The following is a 20,802-nucleotide window of genomic DNA, read 5'->3' as shown; positions in this document are numbered from 1 at the left end:
AAAATAAGCTTTGCGTCTTACATCAGGATTAGCAATAATGAACATATTATCTTGTGCAACATCACTTATAGCTGAACATCCTACGCCAGCACCAAACTCCGCTAGAGTTTCCTGAATACAATCAAAAAAGTCATTTAAAGATGTAACAGTAATAAACTACTAAATAAAATACTTTCTAAAAAATCTTTGAGATATCAATTTTTCAAGCAGCAATAGTAACAGTAATTTCCGAAAATAAAAAGCAATTTGAGAGCTTTTAAGAGTTACTTTTCAAACACTTTATTACATACTTTATGGTCCTTTGATGTCACATTGAAAGAAAGAACAGCCTCAGTAGTTGAAACAAACAAAACAATTTTGTTTCCAACTTGTTTGAATGCAAGTCCTAAAAAAGACCATTCGAAAATACAGTTAAACAGAAAGTTAATTCTAAATTTCCTTATAACAGTCATTTAAGGTGAGTTATAAGCACCATTATATGGGAGCTCTGTTTCCTTAGGTTTCTCACTAGAACGGTCAGCTTCTTGTTTGTGTTGCTGCCAAATTAGACCACTAAACTTACACAACTAGAAGCAGGATTTCAAAACTTTATCTGTATCTTTGTACCTGTGATGGGGTATTTATCTTCATGAATGGTACGTGCTTTACTGTGTCTAAAAGTTTAAAAAGTTAATGAAACAAAAGAACTTTATCATTTTCAAATTTAATTGAATTATGGGATATTTGCAGAATACTGGAGTAGCTTGAAACATAATGTCTGCTTTGGGAAATTTGAAAAAAACATTCGCAATCTTGTGCATAATTGACAGGTTAACAACACATGCATTCAAAAAATAACTATCTGGATACATACAAAGAGCTTACGTTACAGATGGGAGCAGGAGAATAAAGCAGAACTAATTGATTAGAAAATACCTTGAGTTTGTGATATCTCCTTTGATAATAGTTACAGTGCCATCTACAAAACCGACAGCCATTTGACTTAAGTTCTCATGGACTGCTATAGAGGAAACCTTTAAGGAAAATTATATTGTTGTTGATATTGTAATTTAAACCTAGACCCCTTGTGTAACATAATAAGTTTAGGACTCCTATAAAGTAACAGAAACTAATAAAACACAAAACAAATCATAAATTATTTGCAAACAATGACAAGATAATTAAAATACCTGCACTGCTCTATTACCAGCTAAAGCACGAAGCATTCTAACACATGTCGGATTTCCAGTTGAAGGATTAATCTGAGTAAAAAGTGAAAAGGTAATCAATAATTACAAGATTATGACAAAGAGCCTGCCTTACCAGTTAGTTAGAACAGGGCAGAAAAACAAAAACATAAGGATGATATCTTAACTAAATTCAAATCGTTTATCCAAAAGTTGCAAATTGAAATTAAAAAGTAAAAATAATTAAGTTTCAAAGGAATGAATGACAAACCTTGTCGAAATTCCAAACTTTGATCATTGGGTTAACACCAACCTCATCTTCCTGCAAGAAAATATCTTTGGGATTATTATAATCACTAGATTGCAAGATCTAGTCCCTAATATCCAAATTTTCAGCTTTCTTTAAAAAAGCTTTAAGACCCGCAAAAAAACCTAATTGGACCTCAAATTTTAATTCAAAACAGAAGCTTATTGAATCAAAAGGCATTGATTATGAACCTTTTTAAGAAAAGGAATTGTTTATGAGCCTTTCTTAAGAAATCCTTGAGAGGAGACATAATTTTACTAAAAAAGGAAGCTTGTAGACAAAATGACTACTTGAAAATCACTGCAGAATATATAAAATAACTATAATCTTACCCCAACAGTTACGAGTATACTGTGTTGTTTGAGTTGAAACAGATGAGACACAGACAGCTCATATATTTTGAAAGACTTGAAATCCAATTCCCGACTGAGTTGATGTAGATATCCTTCAACGTCTCCAAATAAAATGATTCCTCTACCACTAGCATGGCAAGATGGGGTTATGTTCTAAATCAAATTTTGATAAATTTTATTGGAATGATATTATTAGTATCTCAGTATCTTGAAATAACTATCCTTAAAAATTTAGACCTATTTGCTAGTTGTGTCATAAAGAATATTTTGTAATGCATTTTTTGGAATGGTGATTTTGATCAGTGATCATTGATCAAAACACATATGGATATTGCAGGAATGTTAAAGAGAAAACAATACTGTTCGAAATCAAGAACTATCTCCTGAGATGGTCAGGGTTAATTGTAAAATGTGATTGCATGATATCGAAGAATGTCAACAGTATTTTTACACATATATACAAGACAGCATTTAAGGAACTTGGTAACAAAAATACATGAAAAGCACAGGTGTAGGAGCGCTCTTGTGAAAAAATGTAAGATACTTTTGCATTTCAAACACTGAAAACAGTTTCCACTTCCGCTCAAGGAGATGTTTCTTTATGGAATAGAATTTTAGTCAGACTTTGTTTAATTTGTTTAGTGGCAGTCTGAAAAGGTGTGTTTTATATTTAATTAGTTTTTAGGTAGGGCTTTTTAAAAATGTTTTTTCTTTTGACTTTCAAATCTATTTACACAAGGGCTTGTTTGCGCTGTTTTCGGTCTACGTAAGAAAAATTAACCAATATTCGACTATGTTTTGGAATACCTTCCGGCGGTTGAATAATCGATTCAAAAGGATTAAATAATCAAATAATAGGATTAAATAATCGAACCGAGGTGACTAAATAATTGAACTGAGGTGACTAAATAATCGAATTTTGATTGTTAAATAATCAAAGTACTTCGATTATTTGAGCAAATTTTTCGCTTAAAGGGGATCTAATGTCAGAAAATTCATGTACCTCATTTTTTTACATAGGAAAGCTCTGATAGAAACAAAAATATTGAAAAAAGAACGAACTTAAAATCTTTTCAATTCATTAAGTTATTGATACTTGAATTTTCCCTTTCTTTGAGAAAAAGAGGATTTTGTGACGTCATGGTTGCACTTTAGTTTCATAAATCAGTCGTTGAACAGGCACATTTTTAGAAACAGCGTCTTGTAATGGCTTCAAAAAAAGCTTTTGTTGGATAAAAAAGATATCTTTGTAATCGCACTTTAAAGAACAAACTTTTTGATAGGTATTCCAAAGTATCCCATCTATCCTGCCGAATTTTAGATGCAATGAATAAATCATAATAAAGCCTTATAGAAATTTCTACGATCGAAGCCTTAAAAATAGAGGGATAATCCTGTTAATCAACACAGATGTGTGTTAGCTTCTAAAACAAAACGCCAACTATGACGTCACACATACAAATCTTTAAAGGGATATTATAACACATTGACTGAAGATCTTTTGATGTAACATAGCTCTTTCGAAAGCTCTCGTTATAAATTTTTTTTAACTTTCCAAAAAAGTGTAATGAAGGATTTGACGTTAGATCCCCTTTAAATTCTATTATTTAAAAGCGAATTTATTTTTGAGAAGATCCCTTATTGACTGAAATAGAAAAGTAAAAGATCATACATCACCCTTGTAAATTCAATATCACTCCCTTCAAAAGCTGACCAAGCTGTTAAGCGTTGAAAGTTTTATTGTTAAAAACTATACTTCAAACATACCTTTAAATGTTCAAAATTCCCTTTTGAAACTGGATCTTTCAGGATTTCTCTATCAAAGAAGTTGAACTTCCTCCACTAAAAAGCAAAATGTTAAAAAGCAAAATATTAAAAATTAAAAGAGGAATCAAAGAATTTTAAGATAGGTGGAATGATGAAACAGAATAAACACATTGAGTATAATAAGCGTGTATATATACTAAATTATTCATGGAATTATATTTCACAGGTCTATTGACCTCTACGAAATAATCCTAAGATTTACAAAATATTGTCTAATCCTCTTCAACCATCCAGTTGTCAGAAAAGATAAACAGACTATATTGTTTTGATCTATGTCCTAGGTTTTCGAACTTGGTGATAGCCTTGTTCTAGAGCTTTCTCTTACAGGCAAAACAAAGCCATATTGTCAGTTAGTCACACTAGCGCCCCGCCAAAATGTGTATCAAAGATTATTGCTGCAAAAGCGCTATATCATTTACTTGACTCGCAAGCAAAAAATGTGCCACAGAGCTTCTAAAGGGATTCATGAAAAAACAACCCAGCACTTTTTTTAAAATGAAATTAAAATTTTCAAAAACTATGGGAAATTACCTAAATTCTGAGCCATAGATGAAAAATTTTGAGCCAAGCCAACCTTGAAAACTAATTTGAAGATCAACTTCCCAAGAAAAAGTTCTACGGGGGAGACGAAACCCACCTAGATCCGCGCACTGCTGGATAGGCTATTTCCCGGAAATTTTTAAGATCTTCAACATTATATATCTATTTTCCTATTCAATTCCAAACAATTGCGATTAACTATGAACATCGAGAGGATTTTTTCTCCAGCATCTCTCCAAAAAATCTCTATCTATATATTTCAGTAGTTAACAACATAAATGTTTGTTCTCCCTACATATAAAAGCATTAACAAAAATAAGATAAATGAAATTGGTTTAATAATAAAAAATGTTTGTATGTTTATTCAATAATAAATATGTTAAAAATTCTAAAAAATCTAAGTATGTTTGGTTGAGGACAAAGCCTAGGTTATCGAGATTAAGAGTAACGAGCATAAGGCTAAACAAAATGTTCTGAGAATGCCAAGATACGTGGAGGCAAAGTAGTAATGAGAAGTTTGAGCCTCAGGCTTAAGTCATGAGTAGTAATTATAATATTGACGTTCTAGGCAAACTAAAATGGTGTAAAGTTAAATCAAAAGTTAAATTAAAAGTTAAAAATTTAATTAAATTAAATTTTAAAATAAACCAGTATTGTGCTAAAATTAAAAAGATTAATAATCTAACTAGAAATAAAGAGACATAGCTAAAGTAAAAATATTTTTGGTAAGTAGGCAAGTGACGTCAAAACAAAATTGCTTCAAAGATGATTAAGTGAGTAGAGTGCAAAGATATATGAATTGGATAAAATAGGTTAGGGCAGGGCAATCCGATGATTAAGTGAAGTGAAAAAGAGGCCTGATGTCTGGATTTGATTTAAAAAAACTAATAATCTAATTCTTTAGAAAATAACGAGAAGTTGCATCTTTAAATTCATTCCTATCTTCCATATTCAAAATGTTAGCTGGCAATTTATTCCACCAGTTAATAGATGCTGGGATAAATGAGTCCTGGTACGCAATTACACGTCCATGTATTGGTTGGTATTTATTACTATCCCGAACTGGTTTGGGTAAAATACCAGGCATTACAAGTTTCCCTCCTCTTATATCATGTAAAAGAACGACTGAATCGACTTTTCGATGATGTTCTAGAGGTTTCCAGCTCAAGTCCTTCATCATTCTAGTGGGACTAGCCTCCCACCTCCAATCAGAATAAACAAACCGGGCCCCTTTTCGTTGGACCATTTCAAGTTGATCGCAAAGTGATTGATTTGATATAGGATTCCAAACTGGTGAAGCATACGATACGATTGGTCGGACATAAATGTTGAACGCTTTCTCCTTTATTTTACGAGAACATCCTCGCAAATTTCTTTGTAAGAACGATCGTTTTTGGTTGGCTTTCTTACAAATAGCATCGATGTGTGTATTCCACTTAAGCTTCTTGTTTAAAGTCACCCCGAGATATTTGGCATTTGATACTTTCTCGAGGTTCTCGTTATGGATTGAATAAGCAGATTCTATGGGTTTGGTTTTGTTCGTGATGGTGAGATGCTTGCATTTTTGTGGGTGGAATTCCATGTCCCAGAGTGTTTCCCATTCTTGTAGAGCTGTAAGATCTTCTTGGAGAATGAGAGGGTCAGCCATGCTTTCTATGGTACGATATAAATAAGCATCATCAGCAAAAAAACGGATATCCGATTGGACATAAGAAGGCATATCATTAATGTATATCAAAAATAGCAGTAGCCCAAGCACGGTGCCTTGTGGTACTCCTGACAAAACATTGGCCTTTTTCGAATGTTTCCCATTTAAGATAACCTGTTGAGTGCGATTTCTAAGGAAAGCCTCGATCCATTTCAGTGTGGAGCCACGAATACCATAGTGAGAAACTTTACGACAAAGCTTAAAAAATTATCCTTATCGAAGGCTTTGCTAAAGTCTAATAATATTGAATCAGTTTGTTGTTTGTCGTTTAGGTTTTTAGCAAAGTCATTTACAGTGGTCAATAGTTGGCTTACACATGATCGGTTTTCTCTAAATCCATGCTGGTAATCACTTAACACTTTATTCTTGTTCAAATGGGTCATGATGTTACTGTATATGATATGTTCTAAACATTTACAACAAATCGATGTGAGAGACACAGGCCGGTAGTTTTCAGCCTGATTTTTGTCCTTGTTTCCACCTTTATAAACAGGAACAATAAACGCGTGTAACCAATCTGTCGGAAGTGATCCTTTGCTAAGTGATGCGTTAAATATCGATGTTAGGGCAGGTGATATTTCGCTAGCAAATTCCTTCAGAAACCTTGCTGAAATATTATCAGGCCCTGTTGCTTTCTGAGGGTTAAGCTTTGACAACAGAGAGCGGACACCGTTTTCTTTGATTTCAATATCGGGCAATGTATTTTCAATAATTGGCGATCTGATGGGTGGTATATCTTTGTTGGGCTTAGAGAAAACGCTGCAATACTGCTCATTAAGGATATCAGCTTTCTTTTGGTCATCAATGATGATACTCCCATTCTTTTTTAATGGGGCAACTGTGATATTTTCTTTTTGTTTGTACTTAATATACTTATAGAATCGCTTGGTAGCGGTAGATTCTAAGACGTTTTCCTTGATGTAGTTGTCATGTGCTTTACGACATTGTTTTCTGCACTCATTAACGACGTGTCGGAATCTGCACCAATCCGATTCAAGTCTTGTTCGTTTTGCACGCTTGTAGAGACGTTTCTTTCTGCACGACAATCTCCTACACTTTCGATTTACCCATGGCTGACTGAATCTTTGACTTAAAGTTTTGGTTGGTATCTTATTCATAGTTTTGCTGACGATGTCTTTGAATTCACTCCACATCGTGTCGATAGCAAAAGTTCCATTCTCATGTTTAGCACAAAATAGTGTACATGCTGTTTTCAGTTCTTCTTTTAATAATGGGATGTTTGCTCTACTCCATACATGCACTGTTCTTTTAACTGCACGATGCCTGATTGGATGACACATAACGTCAATTACACCAATAGCAGTGTGATCACTTATCCCTGGGTAATCCTTGACATCCGATAGTAGTGAGTAGTTGTTTGTTAGTATTATATCTCTAGGGTATTGTTATTTCTAGTTGGAAAGTCAATGATTTGGTCAAGGTTGCAGTCATAAACCATTTTAATTGCTGTTTCGTTGATTTGTTTTGAGTAATCGTGACTGACAATATTGCAATTTTCTGAAAAAAAATCCCCTGAGGAGATTTGGAGAGAAGATTTTTTCAACTTCAAATACTGCATTTTGGCAAGAAGCAAGGTTAACAGCTAAACTACACCAGGGGATGTCAATCGAACGTTCGATTGCCAATCGAATCAATCAAATTAATCGAATTTACTTGAATCCAATCGAATGATTGATTTTCGATTAGCCAAATTGATCGAACGCCAATCGAATTCTAATCGAAACCGAAAAAAAATAATGTGAAATTCGATTGGTTTCGATTGAGTTCGACGAGCTTCGATTAACGTTCGATCAATTTCGATTAACGTTCGATCAACTTCAATTAACGTTCGATCAACTTCGATTTTACTTTAAAAAGTTTAAATTTTGCGGGACTAAATTTGGAAGATTTTTTGTAACACCACCATGAAATTCCCTTCCCGCCAAAAGAAGTTAGCGGAAGAATGTTTGCTTAATTCCTGGGGGGTACTTAGGCAAAAATGGGTGATGGGAATATGCAATCGAAGCTAATCGAACGTCAATCGGACACCAATCGAACGGTAATCGAATCCAATCAAAAAAAAGATGTGAAATTCGATTGGCGTTTGATCAATTCGTCTAATCGAAAGTCAATTATTCGATTGGCTTCGATTAAGTTCGATTGATTCGGTAATCGAATTTTTCGATTGACATCCCCTGGACTACAGGATCGAAGGAAGAGAAAGACCCTGCTAATGCACCGGACTGTCTGGTGTTTTTAAAAGACCAACAATACGGCCCTAACTTTTTCCGGTCACTTGTCTTGGCAATTTTAAACCTGAAAGAAGTCCCGTCAAATAAATAAACAAGACCTGAACTGGCGGCCGCCCGTGCATGTCTGGGGCTTACCTGAGCTTGACCCAAACTTCAAATGTTTGGGCTAAAAGAATGTTTTGCTATTTTGGCCGGGAGAACATGGCCCGAAAATGTTCAGGGTATGTATGTTCATGCAGACATTTTGTGGGCTGTTGTTTTTTTGTCCAATGCAGTCAGTGTCAGTGCCAAAAGAAAGTATTATTAAAATTACTTTGGACAAAACTGTCTGATGTTTGTCTGGTGTTTTTTGACACTGGATTGACAATGAATTGTTACCTGACTGAAAGCCATAACTCGACAGTATATCTCCAGAAAAGGGCCTGTGTCTTTAGTGTTTGGTCTTCTCTCTTGATGCTTGAGCCTGCTATTTTGCCAATCTTTTTGTCCTTCAGTCGGCTACTATTGTATTATACTGAGGATAGAGAATGATGGTAATAAGATCTTTAAAGAAATCATCACGGATGACGAATGTTATAATACTGTACTTTCTTGTTGAATGCGACTGTTTTCTTCTCTTCCACTTTCACTTTCGTTAGGCTTCATGCACATCGTCAACAATTTAAATCGTGACCATGTAACCAAGGTCATAATGAATGCTGCCGGTAGAAGATGTGAAGTCCGGTTAAAATTTGGTAATTTTTTGGTCGAAAATAGGAAAAAGTAGGGAAATTTTGGGACATAATCTTTGCCACAAAAAAGGAATATCCCTGCAGAATTTCAAAAACCGCAAGTAGTTTCGAAAGCAGTCGACGAGGCGACCTTTTGTCCGATGTTAGTAGAGGCCACTATGTCTTCCCGTGTGCAGCAGCTTGGGCCCACGCCACGATTTTGAAAGTGAGGGGGCTAAGAAAAATATAGTGACTAAGAAGGCGCAACCATGGTTTGCGCGGACGGGCCGGAAAATTTTCGATTTTGACCTGTCTTATTTGGCTAAAACAGCTTCCTTTTTGTTCTGATTTTCTGAAAGAAAACTGTCAAGTTTGTTTGTTTAAAACAAAAGAGTATAATTAGACTTATTTAAGTGTCCATCTGTCCCCTTTTAGAAAGGTTCTAAACGTGTTTATTGGCACGCGCACAGAAATGAAAAAAATAATTAGGTGAAGAGAAATTTTTTATTTTGCTTTGCAAAAAAGTGGGGGGGGCATGCCCCCAGTCTAATTATACATTACAGGTAAATTTAAAAATATCAATTTCGGCTAAAAGACTTCTTAAAAAGGATTTTCAGACTTTTTCGTAATAATATTTTATGTTCACTGAAAAATATTCTTTCCAAAAAACCAAATTTTTTTGAATTTTGGCAAATCTTTATTTTTCTTTGTCAGTTTTTCATGCTCTTTCAAATGAAACAAAAAATTTTCAATTTTGACGACTTTTTTACTTTGGTTGCCATAGTAACCAATGACGTCAGTTTCCATGGCCCCACCTGTCAAATTTTGATCTTCTACATCCAAGGAACAGTATTGAATCATAAAATCCCTTTGCAAAAGCTGCTGCACACCACACGGAAAGCTTTTTCGCGACATACCCCCTACTATGTGTTCTGAGAGTATGTTTCAGCTAGAAATTTTGATCTGTTCTGACCGGAGCTTCCTAAATTAATCAGCTGGAAAAATGACAACGTTTTCAGATGGGACAGGGGAATAAAAAATTTATTTAACATGTTCTTGTTGTTTAGGTATTCCTAGAAAGCTTCAGAACACATCTTTTAAAGGAGACAGGGGTATATAATCAAGAGGAAATTGATGTGAGCTTGTTGCCAAGTAACCCTAGAAAGTTTCAGAACACATCTTTCGTGAAAAAAGTCAAACATCTTGTAAGTAAGGAATATGTTAGCATAAATTTTTCCTAGATTTCAGAACACATCCAACTATAAAGCAGTAATAAGTTTAGTGAAACAAAAAGTGCGATAAATGTTTCCTAGAAATCAGAACACACCATTGGATAAAAAAGTTGAAGGTCAGATTCTAAAAAATCTGAAAAATTGCTTCGCCGGCTGCAGTTGCTTCTGTAGTTTTTACGTGCCTTAACTTAACTGAAATTTAATGTGAGACTTAAGACTTACATTAGGAGTTTAGGATCTTAGGATCCAAAAGCTTTTGGTCTGACTAAGCTGAGAATATAGCCTGGAAGCCATTATGCCCCTCCAAAATCGAAATATCCGATAAGATAAAGTAGCCTGAAAACGTCATTCCCGTCCAAACTTTAAATTCAACAAAACGCTTAACAAACCATAATATAAGTATAGCAGGACTTTCACGAATACCATGAGATTTTTTGAGAAGGCTTTTTTCCGCTTTTAAGTTTTATATCGTATCGTTTTAAACCGAAAACATCAGTTAGCACACCCCCTTTCTCGCAGCCCCTGGCGAAAATTTCTATCGAAATCCTGTGCAGTGTTATGGAGTGCAATCTTTGCAATTGAATCCTAAATGGCGATAAAAACAAATTTAATTTTTCCAGTGGGGCTGAACTTGTAGGGTATTTTTCAACGGAGGACGATATTTTTATGTCAAATTATCTTCTGCTGTGTGCACTACCCACTAAATTTTCAACGTTACTATGATCGGTTCTATGAGAAACATCTGTATGATGTTTTGAAATGGCTCTCTTTCATCGAATATTTCCAATCTTTATTAGAAGTGCACGCCTGTGTCACAGGCCCGCTTGGACCCCCTAATAACCCACTGGAAAATTTGGCCAAAATTTCATCCTCGATGGGAAAAATAGACTACAAATTCAGCCCCTCTTGAAAATAGACTATATAAAAAATTGCACTCCAAAACCATCTCGCTGGATTTTTAAGCTTGCAACCATATAATTTCATACCATATCAGATTTCAACATCAAATAAAATTACACAAACAAGAAAAAACCACAAGGACATAAACGCAACAAATTACATATAAATCGCGGTAAAATATTCAAACAACGAAACTATTTTGAGTCCAACTCCAACAAACAGAATCCATGGTGGTTCTTGTATCAACGATGTTGCATTATCATCGGTGTTTCTTTGACAATAGTGACCCTGTTATTCGGAAGGAGTGCTGGAGTTTCTGGAACTGAGAAGCCACTGTTTTGTCGATGGTTTGAACCAAGATATGGTGTTCTTGGTGGGATGCTTGGAGTCTGTGGAACTAACTTCTGTATTTTTGGAATCGAAACGCAAGCAGGAGATGTAAATTGCTCTTTTGTCAAATAATGCGGTTTTTGTATTACAGGTGTTTTTAAGATATTGGAATGTAAAGTCTGTCTGTTGAAAGAGATTGATTGGTTCCCTTTGAGCGAAGGCAACTTGCTCACGTAATTTGAAGGTGTCTTTACTTTGCCAAAACATTTGTCTTTTATATCTTGCTCTTCACTTATCAATGGATCCTCGACATCTAAAATTGAGTTGAAAGTAGACATACAACATAACAAATTTTGAAGAAAATATGGCTCATTTTTAAAATTTCTTTCTCTACAAATCTTGATTTCTTATTTGCTGACCCCATCTTCGATATTGAGCCAAGGGTCAGAATTTCAAAAAAGTGATCCACAATACATACCGTTACAAAAAGTAGAAAGCTTCGCCGATGAAGTGTCCGGGACAACGTGATCATTTGTCGTGGTATTCAGTGAAAATGAAACATCGCTCATTTCTCCGTGATAAAATGACACATCCAAATCATCAGGAAATGCTGCATTTGCTGAAATTTGTTTAAAAGCGAAATTCAATTTGATTTGTGTGATTCACGCAGAAGCACGAGGACACACATTAACGATGACAACTTATTTTGAAAGTCCAAGACGAATCCACGAATTCACAATATTCCAAAAAATGTTTAAATTCTAATTTACTATGGCTACTTTAAACGAATTATACACGTGTGATTGGTTTTTACGAGATTAAATTCCGCGTTTACGCAATTTTTTGCCTGATTCGCGAGAGTAATTTTCGCAACATAGTGCAAGATTTCTGTGTACTGAAAGATCTACGCGATGTTTTCAAAAGTATACATATCATACCTAGAAGTGAAATTTCGGTGGCTGCCTTTCTTTTCTTTGAGGGTTTTGTTATTGCAGTTTCTTTCTTGATGGACGAACGAATTTCTTCTTTCTTGAGATCCTTCAAAATAAAGATTTCCAACTGTTTGTACTTCGCTGTCCAAGATTCTGCGGTATGCTTTCTTTTGCGCCGAGCCGGTTGTACTTTTGATAAATCTTTCATCGTTTGGATACTAAGAGTAATTTAAGTAAACTGCATTTACTAAAGTTTAGTCCAGTTTGTGAAAATCGAATCCTTTTACCGTGTAGGCAGGCCTATTTAAAAATTGGTTTTCGAAGGGCTATCTATCAAGACTCTTGCCAGCTCTTTTCTCTTTAATTATGTCTGGAGCCCGTATTAATCTAAAATTTGGGGTGAATTCTCGATGACTGGATCATCATCAATGATCATTAAAACAAGTCGATCCGATACAATTTGCACTGATGGTAAAATAGATCTCAAATAATCAAAAGCTGCAGCATCAAAGTGTATTGAGACAACTTACCTTACAGGGGTGTATGCCCATTTTCGTATTATTAAAACCATCGATATTGGGACGACTTTTAGAGTCCCAAGTAAGTTACGCAATGGTCTCGGCTGTCTCTGAATAATTGAGCTAGAGAGAAAGAGTCTAACAAATCTTTGGTCGATAATCAGATATTAAAATTTATATCAACTGTATCAAAATTTTTTCAATTGCGAACTAAATGAGAAAAAATAGGGGCGGAGTTTTGTCGGATTTGAAATACAGGTTGCAAATAAGCTCGCTTCAAAGAGACAGTAAAAGATGGATGTCCAGTAGTCAGTAGAATCTCTGTCAGCTCAATAAAAATAAATTTTTAGCACAAATTCAAATTTTGGCCAATAAACATAAAAGTGAAAGCGCTTAGATTAGAAAGAGTCTAATTTTCTAATTTTCAAATTATCAATTCGCAAAAATTGAAGTTATCCACTTCTAAGACTACAAATTTCAGAAAACTTCAAAGTAGTCTCTCCAAGTTTTAAGGGTCGGAAAAATTGCACTCAGGGTAGAAAACTATTCGAAAATCAAAGAAATTTTTTCAAAAATGTTACTTAGGGTCACTATCTCACAAAAATTTAGTTTTTCTAACGGTCGATTTTGGAAGGTCACGTTTGCACATACGTCATCTGCCAACTGTAGCCCCTAGTAACTCCTCTAGCTTCTTGGTAATAAGTGGTTAGATTTCTAAAAATCCATATATTAATAGCCTTACGTGTCTGAAGCCTTTCTCTGTAGCGTTTTGATTTTCACTAGCGATTTTAGATTCCTGTAAATCGTTTTCCGGGGGATAACGTTTTAGATTCGCATCAATATTCTCAGCCTAAAATATGAGGTTTTTTGTAATCTTTGCCCCCTGATTAGTACCCATGACTAAAATCAAACAATAGAGTGCAGAAAACTTATGTATTCGACTCCATATTCTTCAGATTAAGGAAAATGTTTTTCGAAAGTAGACTCAAACTTCATTTTCACTTTTCACATTAAATATTTTTTAAAGATTTTCAAAATCTTTCAATGTCACACTCAAATGTCTACACACGATGGCTAGCAACGATGGTTAGAGAATCCTACTTTTATCTTTATTTCTCTGTAAACAAGTTATTTGTGGTAAAAAATAGCACTTCAAGGTCTTCTTTCTAGCCTACCCTTTTTGAATACAGGCCCGGCGGAACAACCGTAAAAGTGGGGCTAGGCTGGCTAAGACCTCAAAATGAGATAAACTTCACTAGGAATTTGGGAAAAGAATCTCGATTGCTCAAAACTGGAGAGGCTGAAGTCTCCGCGCTTCCGCCGGGCCTGGAATATATATATGGTGAAGATCAGAGATCTGACCTCATGGAGAGCAAGTGTTGAAAAGATGAAACCTAAAAACGGACTATATAATATTTTTATAATTATACGTTTTTTTCTATTTTTTTGAATTTTTCTAAATATATAAATCAAACCAATCAAACATTCTGTCAAGAAATGAGAATTTTATGCGAAAAAAAACAACAAACCAATAGACATAAAGTTTAAAAAGCCAAGCAGAAACACAAATACAGCAATCACATAAACACAAACACCAAAAACCACTCAAAAACCCAACAAAAATGTAATGCAATCTGGAGTCCCCAACTTTTGGCCCACTTTCGAAATCAAGGCGCAGGCCTACCCTGCTATGCTAAGACCGTCTTAACTTGGGACATGGTAGGGTGTTTGTAGTTTTAATAATTTGCAAGGTAGGTAGTTCTGAAAACTCAAAGTCATTTAACATTTAAGGGCTCTGTTGGCTATAGTGAATTTTCCCATTTGGTACGTGCAAAATAAGATTCTGCATGATGTAGCCCGCAAAGCTTTGGCACTTAATACATTTTCTATTAGGCCAAATATCCTCGAATCTGAAAATTTAAATATCGCAATGAAACAATTTGATGAAGAAGATATATAATATAAATGAAGACTTTGAATCAAAAATATTTAAAATAGGGTACTATAACTTTGACGCGACGGTAGGATTAAAGTTTCGCTCAATGAAAACTGAAATAGCTTTAAGACAGCCTTAAAAGGTCGAAGCTAGCGAGAATAAGGTCACAAAACTGCATGCAACTTCACACCTTCACACTGGTGAATTAATGATCCCCCACTGGGAAAACCTATTTTTAATGTATAAATAGATATAGCTATTTTGACTTACCATTGGTCTATGTAATCTGATTTCTTATAAATGCTATTTTCTGCTAAAGTTGGATTCATGATTTGATGATCGTTATTAATGCCCGAAGCAATGGCCTAGTGTCAAAAAAAAGAGGAAAACGAAAGTGATGAAGTGATTTGTTTACATTTTATATTTTATTTTTCCCGCCTTATTTACGTCGCTAGGACTCATTCTTTTTTGTCTTTTTGTCTCGCCTAGCATGGTTGAGATTACCATCCGACTATATTTCGATGTGAATAAGCAAGTCAAAAGATGCTTTTAAAGATGGTAGGTAAATAGCGGTGCGTGATGGTAACCCAGAATCCAAGTCCAAAATCTGAAACATCTGAACGCTGAATCCCAGTCTGGAAATTTTCATTTAAATGGTGTAACACTACGCCAAATATATTCAGTGTGAGTGGGAGAACTTTCTTTGTTTTTACATCTGAATATAGTTTAAAATTCAGCTTTGCATCATTTCCAGACTGGTCTGAGTCTTGTGTACTGTGAGCTATGCTATTATGGATGGATGGTTTTGCTACTTGTTTCACTTCTTTTTGGCTTCGGGGAATAGATGCTTTGGTGAACGCGACAGTCTTTTAATTAGAGTAGTTAGTTATTAATTACTCCACATACGCCTATTTGTGGTCAAAAACTGATGGAAAACAGGGAATTTCCCCACAATCAGCATTGATTTATGCAAAATTAAACACCTTTTTGACCACAAATAGGCCCATAACTTTTGATCTAGAGAAGTTGGGACTTTGGTGTAATACACTTTTTTGCTCAGTTTGAAGAGCTCTATCATGTGATACAGGTTTTTTTTTAATTTGAAGACCCCCCAAAAATCATGAATTTCCAGGCCTTGCAATTTTGCCTGGAAACGCAAAAAATCGCCGATTACTCGTTACCGTAGAGTCGTTTAATATCGACATACGTCTTGCAATCTCGACATAGCTGTAGGCTGGTCTTCGAAATAAAAAATCAAACATAAACAAATACATACCAAAGTTATCAATCAATCACTAAATTGTTCTCTCTCTCTATTCACGTCACAGATTGTTAATATGATATGAGAAATGTGAACTGTTATTACTTATATTTGAAAAGAACACTTTAACGATGTAGGAATCACTAAAAACTAATTAGCATGCTTTCAACGAAGATGCCCAAATCACAACAACATTTTGCATGCGAGGAATTTTTTAGTAGACCTTTTTACCGTGAACCGAAAATAATTAAAAGAACCCGGTTTCCTTATGAATTTGAAAAGGGACCGGGTGTGCTAGGTGCGGCGCCTAGAAGTTTAACGCGGCCTCCTAGCGCCTAGAGCGTGTGCTTGCAATAAATAATAAGGAAATGGAAACCAGGTCGACTAAGCGCGCGAATTATTTTTATCACGTGACTTGAAGCGTAATAAAGTTGTAAAATTTTAATGATGGACACGAGAAAGTTACGAGGCAGTTTGCATGCGTTTCGTAAGTTGTATGTAAAACTGCTTATAATTTGGCTGTTTTTTTAATTGAAAGGATTGCAATGTTTACTGAACTTCTAGTTTGATGGATGAACTTGTTCGATAAGAATGATACCAAGAATTTCATTCAAGGTTTGTTTTGATTATTTTACAGATCCGGTGTCGAGATTGCAAGACGTATGTCGATATTAAACGACTCTACGGTACTTGCACGATAATATCGTGGAAACTTTTTGATTTTGGAATCTACATATACTAATTCGTGAGTTTCCACCAAAAAAAGTTAGTTCTAAGATGTGTGTCACGAAAATCGTTTTCTAGCCACTTTTTTCGATCTCAGCAGCGGGACTATAATGGTATTTTAAAGCAACAATATGTACCATCATATGTTAATAAAAACGCTAGTTATATTGTTATATGGTGAAGTTAATGGCCCCTGACTTATATATTTTGTATTCTTTGATCACTTTGACACATACAGCATGTTTCCTTCGAAACAGACTTTTTGTAAATGAAGGGGGTAAGACTTAATTACAGAAGGGGCTTGGCAGTTACATCAAAATGCCTCGAAAATGTCAATATGAAAATTGCGTAATCAGAGAACGTATGTCTCGCTCATTATAAAAAGGCCGAGACAAACTTTCAATAATTAAGTCTCTTTTGTTAAGTCACCAGGGGGTAAATAAAACAGACCTTGATACATTTATCGTTCGTTTCAACTTGACGATTTGTTTAAAACTCAGCCTCCTAAATATTTGGGGTAGGTAAAAATAAGTACAAAGAAATTCATACTTTTCTAACCCGGCGAATCTACTAAAAAAGAAGGGAACAATAAAATATAATTACCCTTTCCAAATAAACCTCTTCGGTGGCGAGCGTAGTCTACTCTGACGTAATTGTAAAATTTATGTGATGGGAGTTTGACATAGTAATGTAATGTTGTTTGGGGAATTATGAAGTTCTCTGGAATTTCGATTGCATTTATTCAGGGTTGATTTTTTATGACTTCTAATGGTACTTTTTCTAACGAGTTTGATTACTCTGTTCTCACACTTATGTCTTTTTTTTTCGCGTCCTTTTCCGTGATTGCTTTTATTTATATTTTTAAAGACAGGTAAGAAGGCATATTGATGTAACTGCTTGGGTGTAAAGGGGGATGAAATAAACCTAGGGGCTTCATAAACCTCTGCAAACTATGGTTAGAAAAAAACTGGAAAGAACTGTTTTTAAATATTTGCAAAGTATCGTAACATTTTTTTGATTAGTCACTTAGCTTTTAGAATGATGAATGGTCCCTGCAAGCCATAAGACCAGCAGTGACTTGCTTTTGAATTTGAATATTCTGAAGCTTTTAATACAATTTGGGTATCAGACTCAAGAAAAAACGCCGTTGTATTGCTATCTATTATAATATGTTCAGACTCACTATTAAAAACTGTTTTTTGTTTCTAGAATAATTGAAAATGAGCAACGCTGAAAGAAACCCTGATAACTTTGCATTATCCGTTAAAGAAGGACTTGAAGGTAATGATGTTTCCAGTTTGAAGGAATTGTATAAATCACTTTCTGAAGAAGAAAACATAGAACATGCTAAAACTGTTTGCACTTCCATGTATCACTATACGTTGGAATGCATCCTAGACAAGATCAAATCTAAAGAAGCCAATACAATGACCAAGTATTATGCATGGCATTTCTTACAACTTGGAACAAGCTCCTCAGATATAGTTGAAAAAGTGCAGAAGGACTTTCAGTTATTACCAGCACTTATGAATCTACATACAGAAAATTTGGACGATAACTTATTAGATTCTCTACATGCTATTTCGTTGACCTTTTTGGTTGTCATGCTTGGAGTTGCGGATGACTTATATTATGATCATTTTGCTGAATGTGGGGCTTTATCTTTTGTTCATAACATGTTAGCACAAACTTCATTATCATCAACAGACAGTCAAATAGAGTCACTCATTTTATTATTGAATCTTGTACTCGAAGGCACAAGTGCTTGTAAAAACCAGTTAATTAATTTGGACTTTGAGAAATTGTTAGCAAAGAAGATTAAAGAGCGGCAACAATGTAACGAGAATCTACTAAAAGTATCACAAGTGACTCATCAGAAATTACTATTACTTACAAGTGAACACCAAACATTTATTGAAACTTTTCGTCACGGATTTCAAGAGGTAGCTAAGAAACAAAAAATATATCAAGAAGTCAAGACTTGCTCTTTTGGTACCTGTGAAGTGACTTATAACTCTCAATTCAAGAGGTGTTCCAGGTGTAAAACAACAACTTATTGCAGCAAAGAGTGTCAAGTGAAACACTGGAAAAATGGACATTCCAAAACCTGCGTCCCTGTCACCTAAGTAATCGTTTCGTATAGGTCAACCAAATCCTTTGATTCAGGAATTGAAATCGATTTTGCGTCGTAATCTTCAGGGGTACTCTCACTCGCCAAAAACACATTTCATTATTACGATACGATAGATTTTGTTTATTTTATTCAGATTTCAATTTGTTGATCAATTTTGTAGTCTTGAGATGTGATAAAGATTTGAATAATGTAATAACTTCACACTCAAAGTTTACTAAATACTTAATTTAATTTCTCAAAAACCTTGAATCAGCTTTGGGATTAATTTTTGTTGACGTAATTCATGAAAAGGTCTATTAAGTAATATTGTCCAACGATTTGCCGCCTTTAGCCGATATACGGATAAAGACATTTTTTAGCTGGCGAGAGCTTACAAATATAACATTACGTAATGTTTAAACTTTCTGTGAAGCACCAAATCGTAGATTGGAAAATATATTTGGACTTTGAAAAAAAAGTAGGCGGGAAGAAGTTTGCTAGTTTTTCTTCCTCCTTTCTTGTGGTATATGGAGATTTTGTAAAATATGAGAAATTAGATTTATCAATATTAAGTGCCCTGATGTATCTTCTGTGTGCAACCATGAACATATAAACGACTGGACATCCATCTCCTTTGTATTTTTGAAGATAACACTGCCTAGCTTCGTTACCGCCTCGTTAAAATCATGAAATGAAACAATAAATTTTGATGGTATACCTCTTGGGAATACCTTGCTAACAACGTCAAAACTTCGACAAAACTTCTCTGTTGTTCTACTCTTCTCGAGTCTTTTATTTATATCATAACAAAGATAACAGAGGCAAAATCATCGTCGGCTTGTCAAAACTCCGACTAATATTTCTAAATTTCGACTCAAAAGTATGGAATAATTTTAGAGAGTATGGGATTCATATAAGGATATTCTTATAACACAGGCTCTGAACTTTGGCATACTATTTTTTTCAAGTTATAAAAAAAATTATTCGAGTGACAAAAGTGATTCAAAAGTATACACGCAGTTGAAATTCTGCATTTCAGCGTTGAAAAATGTTGATAAAATATATTGCAAACTTATAAAAAAATTTGAGAATATTTCTTTTGTGAATTACGAGTAATGTTCAAGCTCTATCAATCCTTTTACCTAAGTAATTCATAGAAATAAAATTGTGATGGAATATTGTCGGATTGTTTAAACCAAATTTGAAATACAGGCGGCAACAACGAAGCTCGCTTCAAAGACACAATAGAAGATAGATGTCCAGTCGTTTATATGTTCATGGTGCAACAAAATACGACCTGCGGTTTTGTAGATGTCTGCGATTCAGACTTGGAAACATCTAGAAAAATCCCGTATTTTGTCTCTAGGTAAAAAGGTAAAAAGGCTAAATTTCAAGATAAAGGGTCCCAAAATTTCGCCAAATAATGTTAGACTATAAGGAACACGAATCCGTTAGTTAGTGGATGCCAGCAGCCTAAAAAATGTACGACTTTCAAAAATCGGGTGACACCCACCCGACATTCGGCATACCAGTGCCGCCACTAAAGAACGCTAACTCAACTTTAATAAAGCATTATTTATAGAATTTATTGAAAGTTGTTGTACTCGTCTACCTGCGGCCATCTGCTGTCCCTCCGAGTAGTACCTTTAGGGGTATGTTCAACACCCCCAGGCGCACAAGGTTTTTAAGAAAGGCTATAAATGTATACATTTTAATTTGAATATTTTAGCAAATAAACTGGCGACCCGAAGGCTCCTTTTCGATTTTCCTCTAAAGTCTATTCCAAAGAAATTGGCAGTCCGTGCTCTTTAGGAGGAAATGATATCGCTGAAAGTAATCTTGTTGGAAGGAATATTTTAAGCAGCTTTTTAAGAATTTCCTGAAAATTAGAAATTGAAGATTTTTCTGACCAAAATCTTTTATTACAGTATATACTTTTCTAAAACTTGGAAGATGCTATCAAAAATGCATATCCAGATTTTTTATATCTC

At 34.7% G+C, this 20,802-nt stretch overlaps 2 protein-coding genes across 2 annotated transcripts in view; both read right to left on the bottom strand.

The window, feature by feature from the left end:
- LOC136817354 (vacuolar protein sorting-associated protein 11 homolog) overlaps window positions 1–8,696 on the bottom strand; it is a 34,616-nt gene extending 25,920 nt beyond the window's left edge. Inside the window, exons 1-9 of the mRNA XM_067073695.1 lie at window positions 8,532–8,696; window positions 3,594–3,668; window positions 1,806–1,979; window positions 1,438–1,488; window positions 1,170–1,241; window positions 916–1,013; window positions 607–653; window positions 291–385; window positions 22–111 (exon numbers count right to left, since the gene is read on the bottom strand). Of these exons, the coding sequence (XP_066929796.1) occupies window positions 22–111; window positions 291–385; window positions 607–653; window positions 916–1,013; window positions 1,170–1,241; window positions 1,438–1,488; window positions 1,806–1,979; window positions 3,594–3,668; window positions 8,532–8,546 (717 nt within the window). The 5' untranslated portion in view covers window positions 8,547–8,696. The remainder of the gene's footprint in view (window positions 1–21; window positions 112–290; window positions 386–606; window positions 654–915; window positions 1,014–1,169; window positions 1,242–1,437; window positions 1,489–1,805; window positions 1,980–3,593; window positions 3,669–8,531) is intronic.
- A 2,374-nt stretch (window positions 8,697–11,070) lies between these two features.
- LOC136817217 (uncharacterized) lies at window positions 11,071–15,119 on the bottom strand. The gene is made up of 4 exons (XM_067073556.1): window positions 14,982–15,119; window positions 12,264–12,475; window positions 11,804–11,944; window positions 11,071–11,638 (listed from the first exon to the last, which is right to left on the bottom strand). Exons 1-4 carry the CDS (start codon window positions 15,038–15,040, stop codon window positions 11,238–11,240), a joined length of 813 nt encoding a protein of 270 aa, XP_066929657.1. The 5' UTR covers window positions 15,041–15,119; the 3' UTR covers window positions 11,071–11,237.
- Between the last annotated feature and the right edge of the window lie 5,683 nt (window positions 15,120–20,802).

This window comes from Clytia hemisphaerica, unplaced genomic scaffold (assembly GCF_902728285.1).
Source record: "Clytia hemisphaerica strain Z4C2 unplaced genomic scaffold, Clytia hemisphaerica genome assembly, whole genome shotgun sequence".
Classification (NCBI taxonomy): domain Eukaryota; kingdom Metazoa; phylum Cnidaria; class Hydrozoa; order Leptothecata; family Clytiidae; genus Clytia; species Clytia hemisphaerica.
Note: the sequence above shows the minus strand (reverse complement) of the source record. Positions and strands in the feature narration are given on the sequence as shown.

Bases quoted from the DNA above. Each gene is read 5' to 3' on its own strand.
- LOC136817217 (XM_067073556.1), bottom strand. From the start codon at position 15,040: ATGAATCCAACTTTAGCAGAAAATAGCATTTATAAGAAATCAGATTAC. The intron at 12,476-14,981 runs GTAAGTCAAAAT...AATTACTCTTAG, and splicing joins TCAGATTACATAGACCAATG to TATCCAAACGATGAAAGATT. The intron at 11,639-11,803 runs GTATGTATTGTG...ACTCAATTTTAG, and splicing joins GCTTTCTACTTTTTGTAACG to ATGTCGAGGATCCATTGATA.